The 21,639-nt window shown below is 41.6% G+C and overlaps 1 protein-coding gene across 3 annotated transcripts in view; it reads left to right on the top strand.

The window, feature by feature from the left end:
• Positions 1 to 21,639, top strand: part of ACSL3 (acyl-CoA synthetase long chain family member 3) — a 67,811-nt gene that overhangs the window by 30,072 nt on the left and 16,100 nt on the right. For all 3 annotated transcript variants that reach the window (XM_059167905.1, XM_059167907.1, XM_059167906.1), the window contains 5 exons: positions 7,318 to 7,734; positions 15,874 to 16,051; positions 17,332 to 17,441; positions 18,300 to 18,438; positions 20,340 to 20,490. In XM_059167905.1, coding sequence (XP_059023888.1) covers positions 7,357 to 7,734; positions 15,874 to 16,051; positions 17,332 to 17,441; positions 18,300 to 18,438; positions 20,340 to 20,490 — 956 coding nt within the window. In that variant the 5' untranslated portion in view covers positions 7,318 to 7,356. The remainder of the gene's footprint in view (positions 1 to 7,317; positions 7,735 to 15,873; positions 16,052 to 17,331; positions 17,442 to 18,299; positions 18,439 to 20,339; positions 20,491 to 21,639) is intronic.

Here is a 21,639-nt window from a genome sequence, read left to right as displayed (position 1 = left end):
ATTAAAAATTTTTGTTTTTAAAGATTTGTTTTAAAGATTGATTTATTTGTCAGAGAGAGAGAGAATAAGCAGGGGTAGTGGCAGGCGGAGGGGGAGGGAGAAGCAGACTCCCCGTGGAGCAGGGAGCCTGGTGTAGGCGCTAGATTTTAGGACCCTCAGATCATGACCTGAGCTGAAGGTAGCTGCTTAACCAACTGAACACCCAGACATCCCTCAATACTTCTCTAAAAGATGTCCTACTCCAGTCTGCCTTTGCTACCCGTTCCTCCATCATTACAACCTGGACCTCTCCATGAATACTAACTGTATGCCACCTTCTGCATACCAACTTCAAGCATTCTTCTCAAACCATTACCTCCTGTGGATCCATTTTACTCACTCTTAGTACCTCAACATCTGCAGTTCTGTCACCACACATGATCTGATTGCATCATTGATCCTATCTCCTTTTCACAAACCTTTCCTTCCTAATGGGGCCATCCTTCTTTCCTCAACTTAAATCTCCCTGATCAGTCATGGAAATAGTCTTCATTCCCTTGTTTTCCTCCCCTTCCCCATGTTTTGTTCGGTACTTGCCTGGTAAAACCCTCTCCTTGGTTAATACCCGCTTCTCTGCCTGGTTCCCATTTGTGCTCCATCAGTTGAACTTGGCTGGGAAGCACACAACTAGATCTTCCTTTACATCTAGGACTCCACCTTCAGGTGGGCCTTAGGAGCTGTCAAGTGATTCTACTGTCTCTTTCCCTGTTTTCCTGTTCTCCTAGATGACTGCTTAATACTTTCTTTCTACTTAATTTTCTAATACCTTCCTTTCTTCCTCTCTCAGTCCGCGACTTTTCTTCCGATTACCCTGAGAAAATAGAAGCACTCAGAAAAGAATCTTCTAATGGCTCTTGGTACCACCCACATGCATCTGTGTCCCTGTTCCTGTGCACAGCCATCCTCTTCACTTGGGTGCTGCGTGTCACCCTCACTTCTGTATAATCTTTTTCTTTCCTCTACTGGGTTATAGCCATCAGTATGCAGACAAGCTGTAACTATCTCCCCCCGCCAACAAAGATTTTATTTATTTACTTATTTGACAGAGTGTTGGGGAACACAAGCAGGGGAAGCAGGAGAGGGAAAGGGAGAAGCAGAGTTTGGGCTGAGCAGGGAGCCCAATGCAGGGCTTGATCCCAGCACCCTGGGATCATGACCTGAGCTGAAGGCGGACTTCACTGACTGAGCCACACAGGCGCCCCACTGTCTTTTATCTTGAAAACCAAAGAATCTGCTTTGTCCTGTCCTAGTATCCATTTCTCTGTTCCTCTGTAGAGTGCTCTTCCCCTTTCCTAAGCACATTCCAGTTGGGCTTTGATCCTTATCATAGCTATTTTCGAGGTCAGCAGTGACCCTCACACTTTTTTTTTTTTTTATTGTATTAAAGTACATGTAACAGAATTTGCCAGTGTAATCATCTTTAAGTGTACAGTTCATGGCATTGTTGTGGACCATCGCCATCATCCATCTGCAGAACTTTCTTGCTCTTCCAAACTCTATACACATTAAACACATCTTGCCAGCCCTCCTTCCCCTCAGTCCCTGGCAATCCAGTCCAGTTTCTTTATGCATCTCTTGTAAGTGGAATTATGTATTATTTGTCCTTTTGTGTCTGCTTTATTTTATTTAGTGTCATGTTTTCAAGATTCATGCATGTTGTAGCATGTATCAGAACTATTAGAACTTCATTCCTTTTTAAGGTTAAGTAATAGTCCATTGTGTGTCTTTATCAACATTTTGTTCACGTGTTCACCTGCCAGTGGACATTTGGGTTGCTTCCCCCTTTTGGCTGTTGTGAATAACTTCGCTATGAAGCTGGGTGTACGAATACCTATTTGAGCCCCTGCTTTTAATTCCTTTGGAAATAACACCCAGAAGTGCATTTGCTGGATCATACGGTAATCCGTTTTTAATTTTTAATTTTTTGATGAACTGCCATATTGTTTTCAGTAGCTGCTGCACCATGCCGCATTCCCAACAGCAGAATTTTAAGTGTTCTAGTTTCTCTATCTCCGCATCCTTGCCAGGACTGTTATTTTGTTTGTTTGTTTGTTTTTGTTAGTAGCCATCCTGATGAGTGTGTAGTCTCCTCTACTGAGGCTTTGATTCACATTTTAGACCTCATCTTTGCTGACTTGTTAGGTAATGTGTACAGCTGATCAGTGTCCTCCTCCTTTTACTCTACCCGTCTGGTTTTCTTGTGGACACTGACCCTTTTTGTCATGCCCCAGGCCTCTCAATTTTGATCTGCCCCAGAACCTGCTCTTTGTACTTCCCACTCCCTTAGGCATGCCAAACCACTCTCATGGCCAAAAATACTATCACTGTCTGAGTTGCTTTCAACAAAACTGAACTGTGCTTCGCTCAGACCTGTTCCTCCTGCAGTCTTCTTTCGTTAGTTAGTGATGCAGCTCAGTGGTGTTTCATTATCTCAGGCCAAACACCTTGCACCCCCCTTTCTTTCTTACTCTTCCTAGGGCTGTACCTTCAGTACAGAGTCAGATTAGGGTCCCTTCTCACTGCTTCATCTTCATTCTGGTCTACATCTTGGTCATCTCACATCTGTTCCCTGCAAAGGCTCCCAGTTGGTCTCCTTGGTCCTGCAGCAGCCAGAGTTGGCCTTTTGATGGTAACAGGTGATTTCACTCAGGTCAATACAGTCTCGTAGTGGTCCCAGGCCCTTTGGGATCTGGCCCCACTCTTCTACAATGCCCTCTTTGTCCTCCTCGTCGTCCTCTTTCCCTGTCCCCCATCCTTCCTGGGCTCAGCCTGGAATTTCCCTTCTCCCGGATACCCATGTGGCTCTTTCTCCTTGTCTGCTCCTAACACCTGTTATGTATTTTTTCCCTGAATCTTGTTTTCCTTTTGATTTTCACTTTGTTTTGCCAGACAAATGTTAACTCTTCAAAATTTATGTAAAAGAATAAATCTGTAAGAATTGATAAGAAAATTTTGAAGAACATGTGTAGTGGGAGTCTTACTAGATACTAAAAATAGAAGTTCTCAAACAGTGTACATAAAATTTACATGGTTGCTGTTTAAAAAATTAGTCTGCTATTTAGAGTTTTTCAATTTATAGGTATTGGGGAGGGAAGGAAGAGGGGACAGGATGTTTGAAGAGTCTTCTATTTAAATACTCACAAAGGTAATTCTGGTATAATTGGTCTTGTGGATCACAGTTGAGAAGCACTGCTGTCAATCTACTGTATTTGGAGGCACGGCAAAGCAGTAGACAGGTTCAACCAAGGAACAGAATTGTGTCTAGAAACAGATCCAGTTCTGAACAAGGATTTATGTTGAAGATGACATTTTGGTTAATCGAGAAAAGGGTGGTTTATTTAATAAGCAGTTCAGGTAGTTCATCTGGAAGAAAAAAGCTTTCTTCCTTAGTATAGAAAAATAAATTCCATAGTGATTAAAGATCTAAATGATGGGGGCGCTTGGGTGGCTCAGTGGGTTAAAGCCTCTGCCTTCGGCTCAGGTCATGATCCCAGGATCCTGGGATCGAGCCCTGCATTGGGCTCTCTGCTCAGCGGAGCCTGCTTCTCCCTCTCTCTCTGCCTGCTTGTGATCTTTCTCTCTGTGTCAAATAAATAAATAAAATAAAAAAAAAATCTAAATGATGCAAATACTAGAAAAAATACAGGAGACCATTAGTGTAACCCTGGTATGGATGAGGCCGTCTTAACATGAACTGTAAACCTAGAAGTCGCGAAGGAAGTGATGAACAGATTTAATTGTTCAGGTTTGCTTTCTGAAAGCTGACACTGTAAGATGGGCAACATAATAGAGCACCATGACTATTTCTTAGTTCTGTAGATTTTCCACAACCGCTTCAGCTAATAGGATGCAGTTGGCCAGAGGTTTGTTCTGTACTCTGTTTTAGAAAAGGGTGGTCTTCTCAGAGGCTTTTGGAACAATGAAATGTCTTCACTGCATGTGGCTGGTACATGCAGGCTGCATCTGATGTTTCTGAACCCTCTGTCCTTGTCCCAACCCTTGGCGTTCACAGCACTGCCTTCTCCAGGTTCAACTTTTATTGGTCTTGCCACCGGGATTTTCATGCTCAGTCTGGGCTTTGGTTTCCTTCCAAAGTTTTCTGTTCTTGAACTTGATTTTGGAGATTTTTTTTTTTTTTTTAAAGATTTTATTCGTCAGAGAGAGAGAGAGAGCACGCGAGCACAGGCAGACAGAGTGGCAGGCAGAGAGAGAGGGAAAAGCACGCTCCCTGCCGAGCAAGGAGCCCGATGTGGGACTCGATCCCAGGACGCTGGGATCATGACCTGAGCCGAAGGCAGCTGCTTAACCAACTCAGCCACCCAGGCGTCCCAGATTTTGGAGATTTCTTACATTCTCATCCTTCATCTGAGTATGGCTCTAAAATTTGTGCTTCTGGCTCTGGTCCCTCTTAATCTTCACAGTTTATATATTTGGATGACTCATCGGCATCTCAGACTTCTCATTTTCAAGACTTGTATTCATCTCCTTTCTACCGGCCATCCCACTGCTGATGCATTTCTGTCTCTGTTGAAGGCACCCAAACCATTTTTGCCTATTTTCACAGCAACTCCTCTGTTCGTGGCTTTATTCTCCACGGTTCAGATAACAGAAACCACGGCACTGTATTTAAAGATTTCAGTTACTGGGGAGGATTGGAGGAGCAGCAGCTGCTGCCGCCCGCTGGGCAATCAGGAGCTGGAAATCCCAGCTGTTGACTTCCGTCACACACTTTAGCCACCTTAGTCCTAGGAGTAAAGGATTATCTCAATTTTTCTCTTACCTGATTGCCTCCATCCCAGGACCCCTGGGATTGATGACCTGAACCGAAGGCAAATGCTTAACCAGCTGAGCCACCCAGGCGCCCCTGGACTTTTAATTTTTTAAGCATGATTTCCTTTAGTTCTTTGAACATGTTTTTCATAGCTGCTTTGATGTCTTGTGCACGTCTGACATTTGGGCCCTCTAAAGGACAATTTCTGTTGCCTGCTTTCTCTTCCTGTGTTTGGATCTTCCCTGTTTATTTGCATGCCTCTTAATTTTTTGTTGTAAACTGCACATTTAAGATCTTTTATAGCATTTCTGAATGCTGAGTGCTCCCTCCCCATTTCCCTGGCTTGTTATGTTGCTTGCTTGTCTTTTTAGTGACTTGACTGGCATTTTAGGCCCCCGCCCAACCAGTGTGCATCCTTTGATGTTGCTCCTCAGTGAGCACTGCCTTGGGAACACTGAAGGTTTCCTTGAAGGGCCCTCTTTAGGGGATGGCAGCCGTTTTTTTTTTTAAGATTTTATTTATTTATTTGACAGAGAGAGATCACAAGTGGGCAGAGAGGCAGGCAGAGAGAGAGGAAGGAAAGCAGTCTCCCCACTGAGCAGAGAGCCCGATGTGGGACTCCATCCCAGGACCCGGAGATCATGACCTGAGCCACCCAGGTGCCCTGGCAGCCGGTTTTAGTAGCACTCTTGAACCATCTCTTTCTCTGATCTTGTTAATCTGCTAAATCTGTCTCTGTTGGTTCACACCCAGCAATTATTCTCCACTGATAGCTAGCTGATTGCATTATTGTGTTAAACAGAGCCTTGGGCCATAAATTGCCCCATGGTGTGATTCAGTTAAATGGCCTTTGTAGGGGTTATTTGAGGCCAGTCTTGGTGGCCCTGACTCTGGAAGAGCTCTTCTTCAATTCTCTTCTCCCTGATTCTGTTAAACTTCTGTTTGGTCTACTCTTCCTTGTTGCTATCCTGGAACCACCAGCCTCATCTTAATTGCTCATCACCAAAGTCTCCATTGTTTTCTGTAGTGCCATGAAGCTTGAGCTTCCCTGTTCTCTGTTCTAACTGAAGTCAGTCCACTTAGGGATTGCTGAGGGTCTCTCTGTGCTTATGGCCTGCTTCAGCCTGTGTAGAACCTGTGTGCCGTTGTTCCAAAGCCAGGGGCATCAACATCAGCTTGTCTTTTTCTGTGAGTGGGGCCCTGGCCTGCACTGTTGCCTCTGGTCTTCTCTGTGTGGAGCTTCTCTCTCTCTGCAGTTAGTCCCTGCCTCAGCTTCTCATAACCTAACAGGTGCCTGGTATTATTCTTGGCCTGCTGTGCCTGCAGTAGAGAGCTTCCTCATGTTTCCTCACATTTTTTGGCCACATGTGAATTTAATAGAACTTCTCCACTATGGAGTTGGGGGTAGGAGATGAGAATACTAGAAATCATAACCCTGGATTTGGAGCTGGATGGAATAATTAGCAGGGTGTATATATATACATATTATATATATATATATATATATATATATATATATTTTTTTTTTTTTTTTTTTTTGTAAATGATATTATGTACCTACCACACAGAGGCTGTTTCCTCTGCCTGGAGTGCTCAGTTTTCCCCCAGAAAGGCACATGGCCCACTGTCCCTCTTTTTGGTAGTCTCTGCTCAGATAGCCCTGGCTGGAGAGACTCCTGTGGACCACCCTTGTACTACTAGCCTCTCTGGCCTCGCCCATTCACTTTGTGTTTCCCTTTCCTGGGTTCACTTCTCCTCTGAGGATTTACCATCACTCGGTGTGCCTTTATATGTACGTTTGTGTGTCTTCCTCCCCCAGTGAATTTTAGGCTCCCAGAGGGAAGGAACAGAGACTGTTGTTCACTGTTGTAGTTCCTGTACTTAGAGTAGGATGTAACACATAGGAGATTGTCAGTAAATCTGATGAATGCAAAGTAGAAATGGTCAGAGTTTACTGCATTCTTGCTTCACAAGTTTAGCCTGCCAAACTGAAAAATACCACTTTGGGAAGTGAATTCTATGTTTTTTGCCAGCACCAGTTGCTTGTTGCCACCTAGAGCAAGAGTGTGGAGCCCACTGGGAAAGAATGCAGTAATTATTGAGCAGGTAGCCAGGGCCATGAGGAAGGAGAATGGTGTGTCTGCAAAGCACTTGCCGTCCCTGAGGGATGAGCAGGAAATTAGTACATTTTTGGCCTTGATTCTAGTCTTCTGGCTTGCTCTCTTCTCACCCCTGGGAAGTGTTGTGGACACTTGGAGTTAGGTTGGAAAAATCACCTGTTTACAGAATGATGTAGAAACTTCTCTGTGGTAATTTCCATTGCTGATAGTTGTAAGAGACTCACCCAACCATATTGGGAGTGGACTGGACTTTGCTGGAGGCCAGTACCAGCTGCTGCTTGATTGGGGAAAAAAATATCACTTGCATATCTAAAATGAAGATTTTTTTCTTTACAGTTATTTTAAAATGATTTTGAACTAATACCTTTTTTTCCCCCTTCCTTCTAGATTCTGGAAATCCGTTAATTCCACTTTTTTTGAGCACTTATGAATAACCACGTGTCTTCAAAACCATCTACCATGAAGCTAAAACAGACCATCAATCCCATTCTTCTGTATTTCATACATTTTCTGATGTCACTTTATACTGTTTTAACATACATCCCATATTATCTTTTGTTTGAGACAAGACAAGAAAAAGCAAACAAAATTAAAGCAAAACCTGTAAATTCAAAACCTGAGTCTGCATACAGATCAATTAACAGTTTGGATGGTTTGGCTTCAGTATTATACCCTGGATGTGATACACTAGATAAAGTTTTTATGTATGCAAAAAACAAATTTAAGGACAAAAGACTCTTGGGAACACGTGAAATTTTAAATGAGGAAGATGAAGTACAACCAAATGGAAAAATTTTTAAAAAGGTAAGGTGATATTTCATTGCCTTTGTCTTTCTGAGTGAAAGGTTCTCTCAGAAGTGGTGGCAAGGGACAAGGACAGCCTGCTGCCGTCCCATGTGGCTGATGTGGCAGGAAAAGCAGTCTGCCAGGGTGGGCAGAGGACCGTGTTCTGATCTCCTGTACTCTCCCGCATGGATTTGTTCTGAATTTTCAGACTGGCCAGAATGCCCACTGAGCCTAAATGTCGACCACAGCTTGAATAGACTGTCTTGAGCAGTTTTGGGTCTGAAACTTTATTCCCTGTTGGTACTACAAGCACTTGTGTGTGCTTGAGATGGTTCTGGGTTTTTCTGGTTTTATTTATTTTTTAAAAAAGATTAATTTGACCGAGATCACAGGAGGCAGAGAGGCAGGCAGAAAGAGAGAGAGAGAGAGAGAGAGAGAGAGAGAGGAGGAAGCAGGCTCCCTGCTGAGCAGAGAGCCTGATATGGGGCTCTATCCCAGGACCATAGGATCATGACCGGAGCCAAAGGTGGAGGCTAACCCACTGAGCCACCCAGGCGCCCTGTTTTTTCTGGTTTTAATGTAGGTTCCATTGGGTGCTTAATGTGTTGGTGCTTCGGTAGTGGCAGCTGCATGGTTTTTTAAGGATTTCTCTTCACCAGTATAGATAGTAGCACCTGCCATTGTTGGTTTGAAACGGGGTAAGATACCCTTAGAGGCAGTATAACATAGGGGTTAAGAACCTGAATTCCAGATCCAGACTATGGGTTTGGATCTCAGCTTTGCCACCTACTGGCTGTGTGACTTTGAAAAAAGTTACTTATTTAACAAATTTGTGTCAGTTTCTTTATCTGTCATATGAAGATGATGATTAATGCTGATATTTATTAGCATTTCTTACGAGCCAGGCAGTTTTAAGTTCTTTATATGTACCAGCTTATTTAAGACTTAAAGTAGCCCAATGAGTTCGTGTTACTGTTGTTTGCGGATGATGGCCACAGAGGCACTGACGTTCCAGCTAGAAGCAGTAAAGCCAGGACTGGAACCTAGGTTGTCTTGCTCCACACTCCTTAGCAAATGCCAGCTCTCAGAGTTGTTGAGAGGATAAACTGAATGTATGTATACATCACACACACACACACACACACACACATGTGTAAGTAGAACAGTTGTGGTATCTAGTGTAAATGCTCTAGTTTTATTATATTAGCATTATCTTGGGAATTGGGTGGTCAGAATTATATGCGTGACTTCAGAGACATATGGGGGTAATGCAGCACTGTGAAGGATAGTGAGTAGAGAAATGGCACGGAAATGCTGTTTTTTTTTTTTTTAAATATTTTTTTTTTATTTATTTGACAGAAATCACAAGTAGGCAGAGAGGCAGGCAGGCAGAGAGAGAGGGGGAAGCAAGCTCCCCGCCGAGCAAAGAGCCCGATGCGGGGCTCCATTCCAGGACTCCGGGATCATGACCTGAGCTGAAGGCAGAGGCTTTAACCCACTGAGCCACCCAGGCGCCCGGAAATACTGTTTTTGAATATGGAGTCATGACTCTGAAGATAAATTTTTTAAAGAGACAGTAAGATGATCAGTAGTTACCTTTGCTTGATTGATAATTTAGTCAGATTATACGTTTATTATGTGTGTAGGTGAAGTTGTTTTTCCTTTTTCCAACTATATCCTGAAGCCAGCTGCCTTTTTTCTGTTAGTCATGAAGGAACGCTCAGGTATCGGAGGAAGGTTCAAATAGTCACACCAGGAATGAAATACTTATAATTTCTCCTGTGACTGCAGGGCCAGGGGGATGGTATTTAACAATTTGGTATTGAACGGTGGTATTTAACAATAATGGGCCCTATTGGCCCATTAAACTGGCACTTACTCCTACAAATTCCAGAGTATTTTTCTTTCAAACATGGAGATGGCAAGCAAGTTAACGCTAGTTAACGCCAGTAACTCCTAGAAATTTAAAGCATTATTCTAGCTCCAGACAGCAAAATCTGTAAGTGTCCATCCCCTTTAAATAAAACGATCTTGTATCTTGTTAGCAGGAGGTCTAATTTTTCCCCATATAACAGGCATTTTATGGGACTGGCACTGTTTTTCAGTCCTCATTCAGCACTTAGAGCAACAAACTAAGCTTCCAAGTATGTAAAAAGGAGATCAGTATGGTGAATAGGAAATTCCTTCTTAATTCAGTTTATCAGTGTAATTAAGACATAATAAAATCTAGAGCTTTCACAGTTGTTCTTTAAATGTGGCCAGATAACATAGTGTACACAAGGAGAGTATTTTTCCCTGTTGTGTGTTTGTGTATGTGGCCTTTTCCTTCCTGTCATGCCCATGGTGGCTTTGTAGTCATCGTTTATTCAACATATTTGAACTCAAATAGGGAAGTTAGAAGCTGAAAAAAACCCCTTTATAAAATCAGCAGCCTTTTTTGTCTACAGGATCTCACTCGCAGATCTTTCTGCCATTGACATTTGCCTTCAAATTGGGATTTGTGCTTCATCAGACTCTTTGAGGAAGTCTTTATATAACCTCTAATATAAAAAGTGTTATTTTTCCTGTTTGAAATTAGGCTTATTGGGAAAGTAAAATTTTTTAGGTTTCCTGTATAGTGAATGAAGTAAATGGTTTCTGTTAGACTTACTCAAGAAGAGAGTGACTTGAGTTTCTCTCGGTCTGTGTTGCAATGGTGTTGTGGTTTGCAAACTGAATGCTGAGTACTTCAGCTGGGTGTTATAAACAAGCTAGGCTTCCCCCCCTTTTGGTTTCTTGTTTATACACTGTATTCGGCAGAAGCAGCATCTGCTTTGATAGAGTAAAAAGGGAACTTTCACAACTGGTGCTTAAGTAGATAGTAAGAGTGGTGTTGCCTAGGCTGGTGTGGTTTCTGCTGTGCTTACCGACTGGCGCGCAAGCGTGTTTCCTATGAATGTATCGTCATTAATAGTTCACATACTGGAAGATAATCTTAAATTGGGAAAGCCCGCTAGTGGTATAGCAATATCTACAAGTTTCCTTTCTTCCTGTTTTGGGGGCTGAGCTTAGGGATTAACCCCAGAAGGTATCTGATATGGTTGAATGAAAGATTCCCGGACATTTATTTCAATTAAATGAATGCTGAAGCTTTATTTTCATCTTATCCTATAAGTCTGTTTTGAGCTCCCAAGGGAAGATAAGCAGAAGAAAAGACAGTGGTGATTCTGCTGTAAATACACCTACCATAGTGTAGCTCTTACCTTCACTAAGACCGGTTTGTGGACCGGTGGGGCACAGAGAGGCAGGAAAGCAGAGGCTGCCATGTTCTTGAGGCTTGGCAAGCTTTTTCTTGTTTCCTTCGGCTTTATGAAAATACAGCAGAGCTTAGCACCTGGAATGTGTGTCAGCAGCTCCTGATGGCAGCCTTCCCAGCTGCGAATGCATTGTACCAAGGTCCTTGGAAATAAAGAACAGTGAAGGATTGGTGTCCAGAGATCTTTAAAATACATGTAGCTGAAATAGAACAAGGTTGCAAAGAGTAAAAATAAGTTTACAGCACAAGGCTGGTTCTAACATGTAGTAACTACCAGAAACACTTAGAATTCTTTTTCTTACATATTTTACACACATGACAGGGAAGAAAATAGTAAGGATTATATAATCACAGTGCTTAGAGAAGATTTCATTGTGACATTTCTTGTAAATTGATCCAGAACGATAACAGAAGTGCTCATTTCTGTTCAGGGCCTACTTTTGTGTTGGTTCTTGCTCCAGAGTCCTCTATTTTTTAAAATCTATTTGTATGTGTATATGATACTTTCTGACTGGTTAGGACATTTACATTTTAATTTATGTGAAAACCAGTGGTCAGTCTCTTGGCCAGGGCTGGTGTTTTCATTATTATAGTACTGTCCCCAGCCAAAAGTTTGGTTCCTTTCCATACGTGTTCCTCTCCTAGTCAGCCTCTGTTTGTTAAAGACCCTACCATGTACTAAATGTTTGTTTTGTTTTGAAAACCGGAAGTTGGAGTTTTTTCCCCCTTAGAGCCCCCCTTCCCTTTTTACCAGGTCTTCTACTTCCACTCTTGCCCCCACAATAATGCACTCACAAACAGCAGTTGAATGGGTCTTAGGGTGTTAATCAGGACACCTTCCTCACCTGCCCGGTAACATCTCTTCTCCTTTCTGTGGAGCAGTTGGAGCGTTGGGGTTTAGTGCTTAGATACTGGAATGAGTCTGCCTTGATTCCTGTTCTTGTCCTGTCACTTACTTAGGTGGTCAGTGACATTTTTGTTATCTTTGAGCAAGTTCTGCCGACTCTCTTGATGCCTCAGTATTCTCATTTGTCGAATAGGGATACTAAGGGTAACCCTGGCTTAGGAGTTTCTGTGAGAGTTGCTGCAGTATGCTTGCTAGCCCAGAGTGAACATTGGCAAAGCTTAGCCACCCTCCTCCTCTTCATGATCACCACCAACCATCCAGACTTGCTGAAGATTTTCACCCCTTGGCTCCCTCACGGTGAACTGTAATAATCTTCATTAACATAGAGAAAGGTTCCATGAAGCTGGGGGCACTTGGTTGAAGACAGCAGGGAAGTGTGTAACTGGAAGTATTTCTATTCTAAGTGGCTCCAAGAAAAGAAAGGCCTCGTTTTTGCACTGTTTAATACCTCAGCTACCTGAAAACTTGATCGTTATTAATTCTCATTCTTCAGGTTCCTGAATGGTGAAATATTTGTTTGCTTTCATTTTACAGAATGTTCTTTATGTTATCTCGGTTTTATTTTTATAGTTTATCTTCTGAGGTAAGAGGCCCTCATCATTAGCATCGTCAAAGCATCTAAATTCATCTGTTCCTGAACAAAGTAAATGATTAAGTTCCTCTGGGGCACTGGTGGGCGGAGTGGTAACATTGATGTTTAGCCATGTGATTGTCACACCTGTCCTAGACTAAAAATACAAGCAATTAAATATGAGACAGGGAAGTGATCAATCATAGGGCCAGTCTTAACTCTCCCCCTACCTCTGCAAATGAGGAATCTGCTCAGGGGTGCCATGGTTGGTCATCATTTCCAATAGCCACTCGAGTCATTCCCTTGCCTCACTCAGAGTTGGAAAAATTGAACATACTTGTGTCTCATGAGCAAGAATATTTAAGAGGTAGTAGGCAAGGGATGTGTGCAGTGGAATGGAGACCAGAAAAGAAGTAGTTCTAGAGGTTAAAAGATTAAATGGATACGGTTTTTTTTTTTTTTTTTTTTTTTTTAGAGCAGTCTTTTTAAAAAAAAAATGAGGCTCCTGGAGGAAAAAGGGGTCAGAAGACTCTCTCAGGGCCCAAAGTAAATTGAAATGGTGTTTAATTACACTGTTCATTCCATGTGTATAGCAAATAATTACTGAGTGCTGACTTTATGCTAGGTGCTTTGTTCTCGGCACTAGAGAGACAGTAATGAATAGGACACAGAAGTTACTCTTCTCATGGGTCTTATATTTGTATGGGAGGAAGAGAGACAGTAATAAGTTAACAGATGAAATAACTAGTATGAAGACATAAAGATGATTGGAGATTAGGGGTAGCCTCTCTTGGTAGGTTATGGCTAAAGTGGATGCCCACAGCAGGGGAGTCAGCTTTGCGAAGATCTGGGTAATGAACCTTCCATACTGTGGGACAAGGTGTGTGCCCACTGGCTCTAAAACGAATAAACCCAGTTGGGTGAGGCACTTGAGGTACAAAGTTGAAGAAAGTATTGAAATCCTGAGAGTGAGTACTTCTCTAAATTTTGTGCCCGTGGTACCTCTCTTACCTCATTCTAGTTCCTGCCTTGGCCCAACCTGTTTGAAGGACAGAAAGGACAAAGTTGTATTTACAGGAAGTCATGAGTTAGGGGTGGTAAGTCTGGGGAAGAGGATTTGATGGGAGCACAGAGACACTGGCATGGCTAGGTCTGTTAGGGCTTTGTAGGCCAGCACAAGGTTTTTGAACTTGAGTGTGGAAGTAGAGGTGTCTGGAGATAGAAATTTGGGAAGTGCTTTGAAGTAAAGTTCTTCTAAGTTTGGCTTTTGTTAGGGACACTTCAACCATTATAATACCATAAGGGGGGGACTGCGAAGCATAGGAGTACAGATGTGTGTAGGTTATTGAACTTGGAGCTAAGAAGATAAGGGCATTTCTGTTGAATTTCTAATTTCTCAGTGATGTTTGAGACAGTATTATCACCTTATCACCTGGACTGGGGGTAGAGGATATTTGAGTAGAGAGAAGGTTTCAAGTAGCCATTTCAGAGGGTGAGAAAATGAGTAGATCGGGGAGTCCTTATTGGATTCCTGGGTGGTGAGATCTATGATCTTGGATAGAATGAAGTTGGGTGTTCTTCAGCCGTATGGACAGGGAATAAATAAATGAGTTTAATCTTAGGTTTAAGCTAACCATGGGGGATAGAGTTAGAATTGGGATTTTTTTCCAGCAAAAGTAAAAATTAGGGGATAGGTAGAGGCCTTGAAATGTAATCCTTATGGGAAAGATCACTACTAGGAGATTCAGTGGTTTGAAGAATTAAGTGAAATTCCCTTTAGTTACATTTGAATTAAACTCGTGATTTGATTTCTTTCTTTTTTTTTTTAATATTTTATTTATTCATTGGACAGAGATCACAAGTACACAGAGAGGCAGGCAGAGAGAGGAGGAAGCAGGCTCCCTGCTGAGCAGAGAGCCCGATGCGGGGCTCGATCCCAGGACCCTGGGATCATGACCCGAGCCGAAGGCAGAAGCTTAACCCTCTGAGCCACCCAGGTGCCCTGTGATTTGATTTCTTTGTCAGTGGTGGCCCTATCATATGGGTTTAAAGATTTGGATTATATAGATAATACCTTCCAGAGTATATACATTCTCTGAAACTTACAAAGCTCATCATTTAGGTTGTAGAATCTTAAGAGGTAGTTCATGCTGATCTTTGGAGTATAAAATTCTTAATTATAATCCAGTTCATGCACATTTTGGTCAAGTTCTCATCTGTCTTCTCACCCTCACAGAGCTTCTTTTGAAGTTACTGGAGCTCCCCGTGCCGAGCATTTCATGGGGGTGCAGAGCAGGGTGAGAGTTTGGTACTTGTGAATTTAAATAAATACTTTAAATCCAGTTGCCTTATCCATCAAAGACAGACTTTATTCCCTAAGTCCATTATGGAATAGGACACTAGAGGGCAGTATATATCCTCTCTGCCTGCTCCCCCCCCCCCCCCTCGCCTCTGCCACAATTTTATCCAATCTCTTATTTGTAGAGCTCTCTGAAATGTTGGATGCTTTTTTGGAAATGAATTTGGTTAAGGTATATGAGACATATGAGTGAAACAGCCATGTTTGGAAATTATATATATAGAGAGAGAGAGAGCGAGCGCGCGAGCGAGAGCGCGTGAGGAGCTTTTAATGCAGTCTGTATGTAATTGGGGATTTATGGTCTCAGTTGGAGAAAATCTTAAAGAAAAGTAAGCTAGCCAGTTTTTAAAGAGGATTATAACTAATGAACACTTAATGTTACCTTTACTTATGGTAAGCACAAATGAAATGTTGAAAGCCCAGTGGTGTCAGTGGGCATTTAAGGCTTCAACAGAAAGACTTTGAATATTGAAACTAGTCCTGGAGGCTGCATAAACAGAGACTTGTTTAGAGTTCAGTACAGAAGAGAACCATTCACATTGAACAGCCATAAATATGTCTGTTATCTTGGGTCTAGCCAGTTTCTGTTCATAAATCATATTGATACTGAAATCTGGGAATTCATAAGTAGGGGGGAAAGTAAATTTTTGGTATCAATACTTGGTACTAGGCTAAATTTTAAGCTAACATCTAAATTGTTTAAATGATGTATAAATGAATTATTGATATATAAGCTTTTGACAAAAAAGCTAACCTTTAAAATCCTATCAAACTCTGAAGAATCCCCCCCCCACAATAAAAGATTTAGCATAAGATTGGTCATAGGAAATATAAAAACAAAACTAATTTTCAGAAGTTTTTAATTTGAAATTTACTTTCTAGCTTTGTGTTAGAAAAAATAGTTAAGTGACATGCAAACATAACTGGTTTGTCATTAAATTTGGAACAAATCTTGGCTTCTTCCTAGGAAGTAATATTTTGGTTATATTAAAAGGTATTTGTATGTTTTGTGTTTATTTTATCAGGTTATTCTTGGAAACTATAATTGGCTGTCCTATGAAGATGTCTTCATTAGAGCTTTTAATTTTGGAAATGGTTTACAGATGTTGGGTCAGAAACCAAAGACCAACATCGCCATCTTCTGTGAAACCAGAGCCGAATGGATGATTGCTGCGCAGGCGTGCTTTATGTATAATTTTCAGCGTACGTGGGCTTTCTGATCTGTGTAGGAGAGAGGATGTTGTTATAAATATTTCACTATCTAGAAATTAAAATTCTGAAGTTAATTGCCACCTTGCATCTAATCAGGGGACCGTTCTGTTACAACTTCTAGGTCTACTTTGGAACAAATTGTGTAGTTCGTGTAGGCCTGTTAATAGAGGCCGTGGGGCCTTGCTGACCAGGCCTGTGGGTCCTTGATTATGCTGCTGGTTCTCTCAGGAATCCTCTTGTGAAGTTAGTGTCACTTTGTCCCCTCTTCTCTTGGTAGTAGCAGTTGACCTCTAAAACTGCACTACTCGGAGCCATGAGCCAGGTGAAATGACTGGGGATTTTTTATACCGTGGTTTAAGTGGCAATCCAGATGCCCCCAGACTTTGAGGTAGTTCTGAAGTTTACTTCACAGATCTTGGTGCCATAATGGGATGTTAATTAGGGACATTGTCTTACCTTTCAGATGGAACAGAAGAGCTATTTTTATCAGATTTCTTGCTGTAAATGTCTCCACTGGTTTTTTAAACTGACAAACCGTTTTGTTTTCATAGACTTGGGTTTATAGCTTGCATTTTTTGGGAAGCTTCAAAATAATTACCTCTTAAAGTCACTTTAAGTCTGACTTCTGTGAGCTAGGCAGCAAGTAAATAAAAGTCCACATGATGATGATTAAATTTCAGTATGACTAAGAATGTTTCTCTCAAGTTTTCTACTAGAATAAGCCGTACTACCACCTCTTGATGTTACTTTCTTAACCCATAACACCTTCAACCTGATACTCAGTACATTATCTTTATCTACATTATTATTCTTTTTCATATTTTAGTACTGAGTATTTAACAACTAAGGCTTGACATTTTAGGAGTCAGAAATAATTCTTTCCATTGTGGCATCCTCTCAGAGTAATGTCTGTAGGTGAAATAAAACGTAAAATTTTTGTTTTAAAATGTTGGAAATCTTGAAGGAAGTAGATGAGGGTAAGTGAGTGGGCATAATATTTATTAGTATATTGAAATAATTTAGCTAATCATATAGCACAGTTACATAATAAAAGATATTGGAAATCTTGAAGGAAGTAAGAAAGGATGAGTGGACATATTTATTAGCATATTGAAATAATTTAGCTAATAGCACAGTTACATAATAAACTGTGGATCTGACAATTTAGTGTTCAGTATACCATTAGAATTCCTGACTACTTCCAGAGACTTCACATGTAGCACTTTCATGAAATGTGCAAATACATGACTTTGCCCTTCTTTTCCCTGTAGTTGTTACCTTGTATGCTACTCTAGGAGGCCCAGCTATTGTTCATGGATTAAACGAAACAGAAGTGACCAATATCATTACCAGTAAAGAACTCTTGCAAACAAAGTTGAAGGTGAGGATTGTGGTTACTTTATAACTGTCCAGCACTTAAGCATTCTCATTGTCATGAGCTCTAATACTGATACTTTTATGATCTTTAAAATCCTGAATATTTTTGTAAACTTTTAGGAATACCTTACTTTCTTCCTTGCCTTTAGAAAAGAAAAAGTAGATTTCATACATATTTATGTATAAGTAGTGCAGAGTTACAGATCATTAACATGGTATCCAAGGTGAAGGAATTACCGTTTTTCTTTATTACGCTCATTTGTTTTCTAGTCTGTTTTCAGTAAATTTATAATTTTTAAGGGTTGTTTCTAAAGTAATCATTTATTTCTGAAGCATTGAGTAATTATGAATTTTTAGGATTTTTTAAAGGGAAGAAAGAGACTTCTGTGATAAACTGTTGGAGAAAGAAGTTTTGAAAGTGTCTAGATGACTTCCAGTAAAAACAGTAATATCTGCTGGGTTTTTTAATACCCAGATTTGTGAGTTCCCTCCCCCCTTCCCACATATCTTTATGAGCCTCATAAAAACCTAGGACTTGTGGTTACTCTGTATTTCAGGAGGCCTATGTTTATATGCCTATTTTGTAAGGAAGTGACATTGCTGATTAAGATTTTACCTAAGAACAGGGGCATACACAGTAAATCTAATGCTATAAAATAGCTGTTGGAAATGTCAGACCAGTTTCTCCATTGAAAAGAGTGCTGTTCATACCAGCGTACCCCCTAACCTTTTTTTTTTGAAGGTGAGAAATTAGTAATTCACAGATTAAGGTAAACTACTTTTCTTGTGTCCCAGACTGTTTGCTAAGTTGTTTCCTGAGGAACAGCAGCGAAGAGCATACTAAGTGCTTATGTTTTTCCAGGATATAGTTTCGTTAGTCCCACGCCTGAGGCATATCATCACTGTGGATGGTAAGCCACCAACGTGGTCCGAGTTTCCCAAGGGCGTCATTGTTCACACGATGGCTGCGGTGCAGGCTCTGGGAGCCAAGGCCAGCACAGGTATGGCGCACCTTCCCAGTTCTTTTGGTCATTTTGCAGTGACTGTGTTCTCTGGAGTGGTTCCAGATCCTGAAGTCAGATCAGGAACAAATAATTTTCTAGACCCATCACTTGGGGGAAGTAAGGTCACTCTAGCTATACTTTTCTCTCCTTTCAAAGTAGTGTTTAAGGAAGAATACACACATTAGTTTATTGTTCTAAAGGGAGAACATTATACAGGTTTCCCGTTTCTCTTTTGAGATAGTTTTCAGTGGTTTGAAGTTAGTTTTCTAAACAGTGCCATTAAACTAGTACTATGTGGATCATCTGTAATTATGTACAGATAGCTGGAGTGGCTAGACCTGGATCCCCTCCTTCGTTCCCTGCTCCAACTCTGCCTTTTTCCAGAGGGAGCATCTTTTTATAATGCGCCTGAACATTAGGCATGGTGATGCTGGAAGTTCCTACTCTCAGATAAGTCTCAAAGTGTTAGAAAGCGTATGGGTATCAAGGAATATCCTAAAAGCTGCTGGGATGCTGGGACGATATTTCCTTTATAGTTGGAAACTCAAACTCAGTGATAAATTAGATGTAAGCACTCAGCTTGGGAATGGGGTTTTGCTGACATTACCATTGGACATTTATGTGCTAGGGGACATTCAGACACGGATATTTAGTGGGGAGTGGCATGTACTCTGGAGATAAGTTTGGAGTTAGAGATTTAGAAGCTAGAAGTTGGGTTATAAGTATAGAAGGTGAGGTCACCCACAGAAAGCCATGTCTCCCAAAGCAACTGAGGGTGGGTCAGAGGAAGGAGGGAGGTGTGCAGTGTGTCATGAGGGCGCATGAAGGAGCCTCTCGGAGGCAGGCGTCGGCGGCAGGAGCAGGTGCCCTGGAGGAACGGATGACACAGGCATTGCGGGAGGCCCACCCCAGAGCAGTTGCTAGGAGGTGGTGGGGAATTGCGTGGGATGGAGGAGTGAACGGCCGGCTAGAAAGTAGGGACTGGAATGAAGATAACGCGGTGTCATGAAATAGATCTGTGCCTGTAGGAAAGGAAGGTTCACTCAGCAATACATTTAAAATTGTTTCTGCCACTTATTTAAGAAGTCCACACTTAGAGGCGGTCTAAGATTAATTCAGGGGGTGCCACCCATGACCCGCTTCGCTTTGCCTTCCTGCTGTGTCACCTCCAGGATGTGGGCTGCTGCCCTTAGGTTTGTGCAGGTGGAGGACACTGTCTTTGAATCCAGGATTCAGACTGTAGCCAAGTCCACTTCACCACCATGAGGCGGAGAACAGTTGTTAACAAGTGTCTGGGTACCCTAGCCCAACCACACTTCCTTCATGGTGAAATTGTTGGAATAGCCATTTGTTTCCCTGTTGCCTTTCTTCCCCAAGTTAGGTAGCCAAAGTGACCCTTGTCGCTGGTGATGACAAACCCCTGTTCAAAACAACATTGCTTTCTACTCCAGGTGAAATCCAAAGTCTTTAGCGTGGCCTTGAAGGCTTTGCCAGATACGGTCCTGGTTCCTACGTCAAAGCCTTTGCTCTCACTTATTTACTATTTGAGACAGTCTCCCAGTTCTAGGGTTTCCATGGCTCCCTTCCTCACTGTGTCCAGGTCTTCACTAAAACACCAACGTGCCAGAAAAGCATTTCTTGACTTTTCCATCTAAATACTTCTACTGTCATCTCCCCTTGTCTTTATTTTTCTTCCTGTCTCCTACTACATTATAGATTTATGGTTTGTTTATCTCAGTAGAATATACGTCTCTTATGTGTGGGAACTTCATCTGTTTCGTTGACCTCTGAATGAATATGATTCATGGTTGTCAAATTGAGTTATTAAACATGATTATGAAAAAAATGGGTGTTATGACTGCATTTCTCAGAAGTGTTTTTTTTTTTCTCCAATGCAGAAAACAAACCTCTTAGCAAACCAGGGCCCTTAGATATTGCAGTAATCATGTATACAAGTGGATCCACAGGACTTCCGAAGGGAGTCATGATCTCCCACAGTAACATTATTGCTGGTATAACTGGGATGGCGGAAAGGATTCCACGACTGGGGTATGTCACACGGTCGATGCATATGAAGTCGTCCCTTGTTGATGCTGGTTGTTACAGTAACGTGGTTTGTGCCATTTAGTGGTATGTGGCTAAATTAGTCTTTTGGAGTCTGTTGGCAGTAAGCAGTTCCTCCAAAAAAAAATCAGAGCGACTTTAAAATTAATTACAAAATAGTTACTGTTGTAAGGTTTAATATATAGTTTTATATATCATTATATAATGTATATATCATTTATATATCAATACTTTTTTACTTCAAAAGTGTAAACTTGATCTGACTTAAATTCCTTAATTTAAATAATCAGTTGATAGTATTGCTGCTAGTCTTTTTTTTTAAGGATTTTATTTATTTATTCGACACACAGAGGGAGGGAGAGAAAAACAGAGCAAGCACAAGCAGGGGGAATGGCAGGCAGGAGAGAAGCAGACTCCCTGCTGAGCAGGGAGCCCATCATGGGACTCAATCCTAGAACCCTGGGATCATGACCTGAGCTGAAGGCAGACGTTTAACTGACTGAGCCACCTAGGCTCCCCTGTAGTCATTTTTATACCTAAACATGTTATAATTCAGGTGAACAAATAACTTCATCTGTTCCAGTATTTATCGAGCTTTATTCATTCTCTTATTTTTAAGGCCAATTCCCGCTGCCACGGTGGCAGGGTAGGCATACTGTAGGGAAGAGACTGAGGGGGAAGCCAGATGGGATCATGACAGGTAGTAGAGGAGTCCGTATTGATGACTGATATGGTGTGGTGGGAGTGCTGGGGTATTCTTTTTTTTTTTTTTCTTTTTTTCTTTTTTTTAAGATTTTATTTATTTATTTGACAGAGATCACAAGAAGGCAGAGAGGCAGGCAGAGAGAGAAAGGAGGAGGAAGCAGGCTCCCTGCCAAGCAGAGAGCCCGATGCGGGACTTGATCCCAGGACACTGAGATCATGACCTGAGCTAAAGGCAGAGGCTTAACCCACTGAGCCACCCAGGCGCCCTCTGATGCCCTTAAGAACAGAAATTATACTCACAGGTTACTGTGGAACTTAATTTAGGGATGGAGAGATTTCTCTTATGAATGGATAAGTTTTCAGAAAAAATTAAAAGCAGTAGTTTCCTGGGTTAGTCTTTGCCCTTCATATTTTTTGGGGTGGGGCCAG

The sequence above is a fragment of the Mustela lutreola genome, chromosome 3 (assembly GCF_030435805.1).
Source record: "Mustela lutreola isolate mMusLut2 chromosome 3, mMusLut2.pri, whole genome shotgun sequence".
Lineage (NCBI taxonomy): Eukaryota > Metazoa > Chordata > Mammalia > Carnivora > Mustelidae > Mustela > Mustela lutreola.
This window is presented reverse-complemented; position numbering and strand designations above follow the sequence as displayed.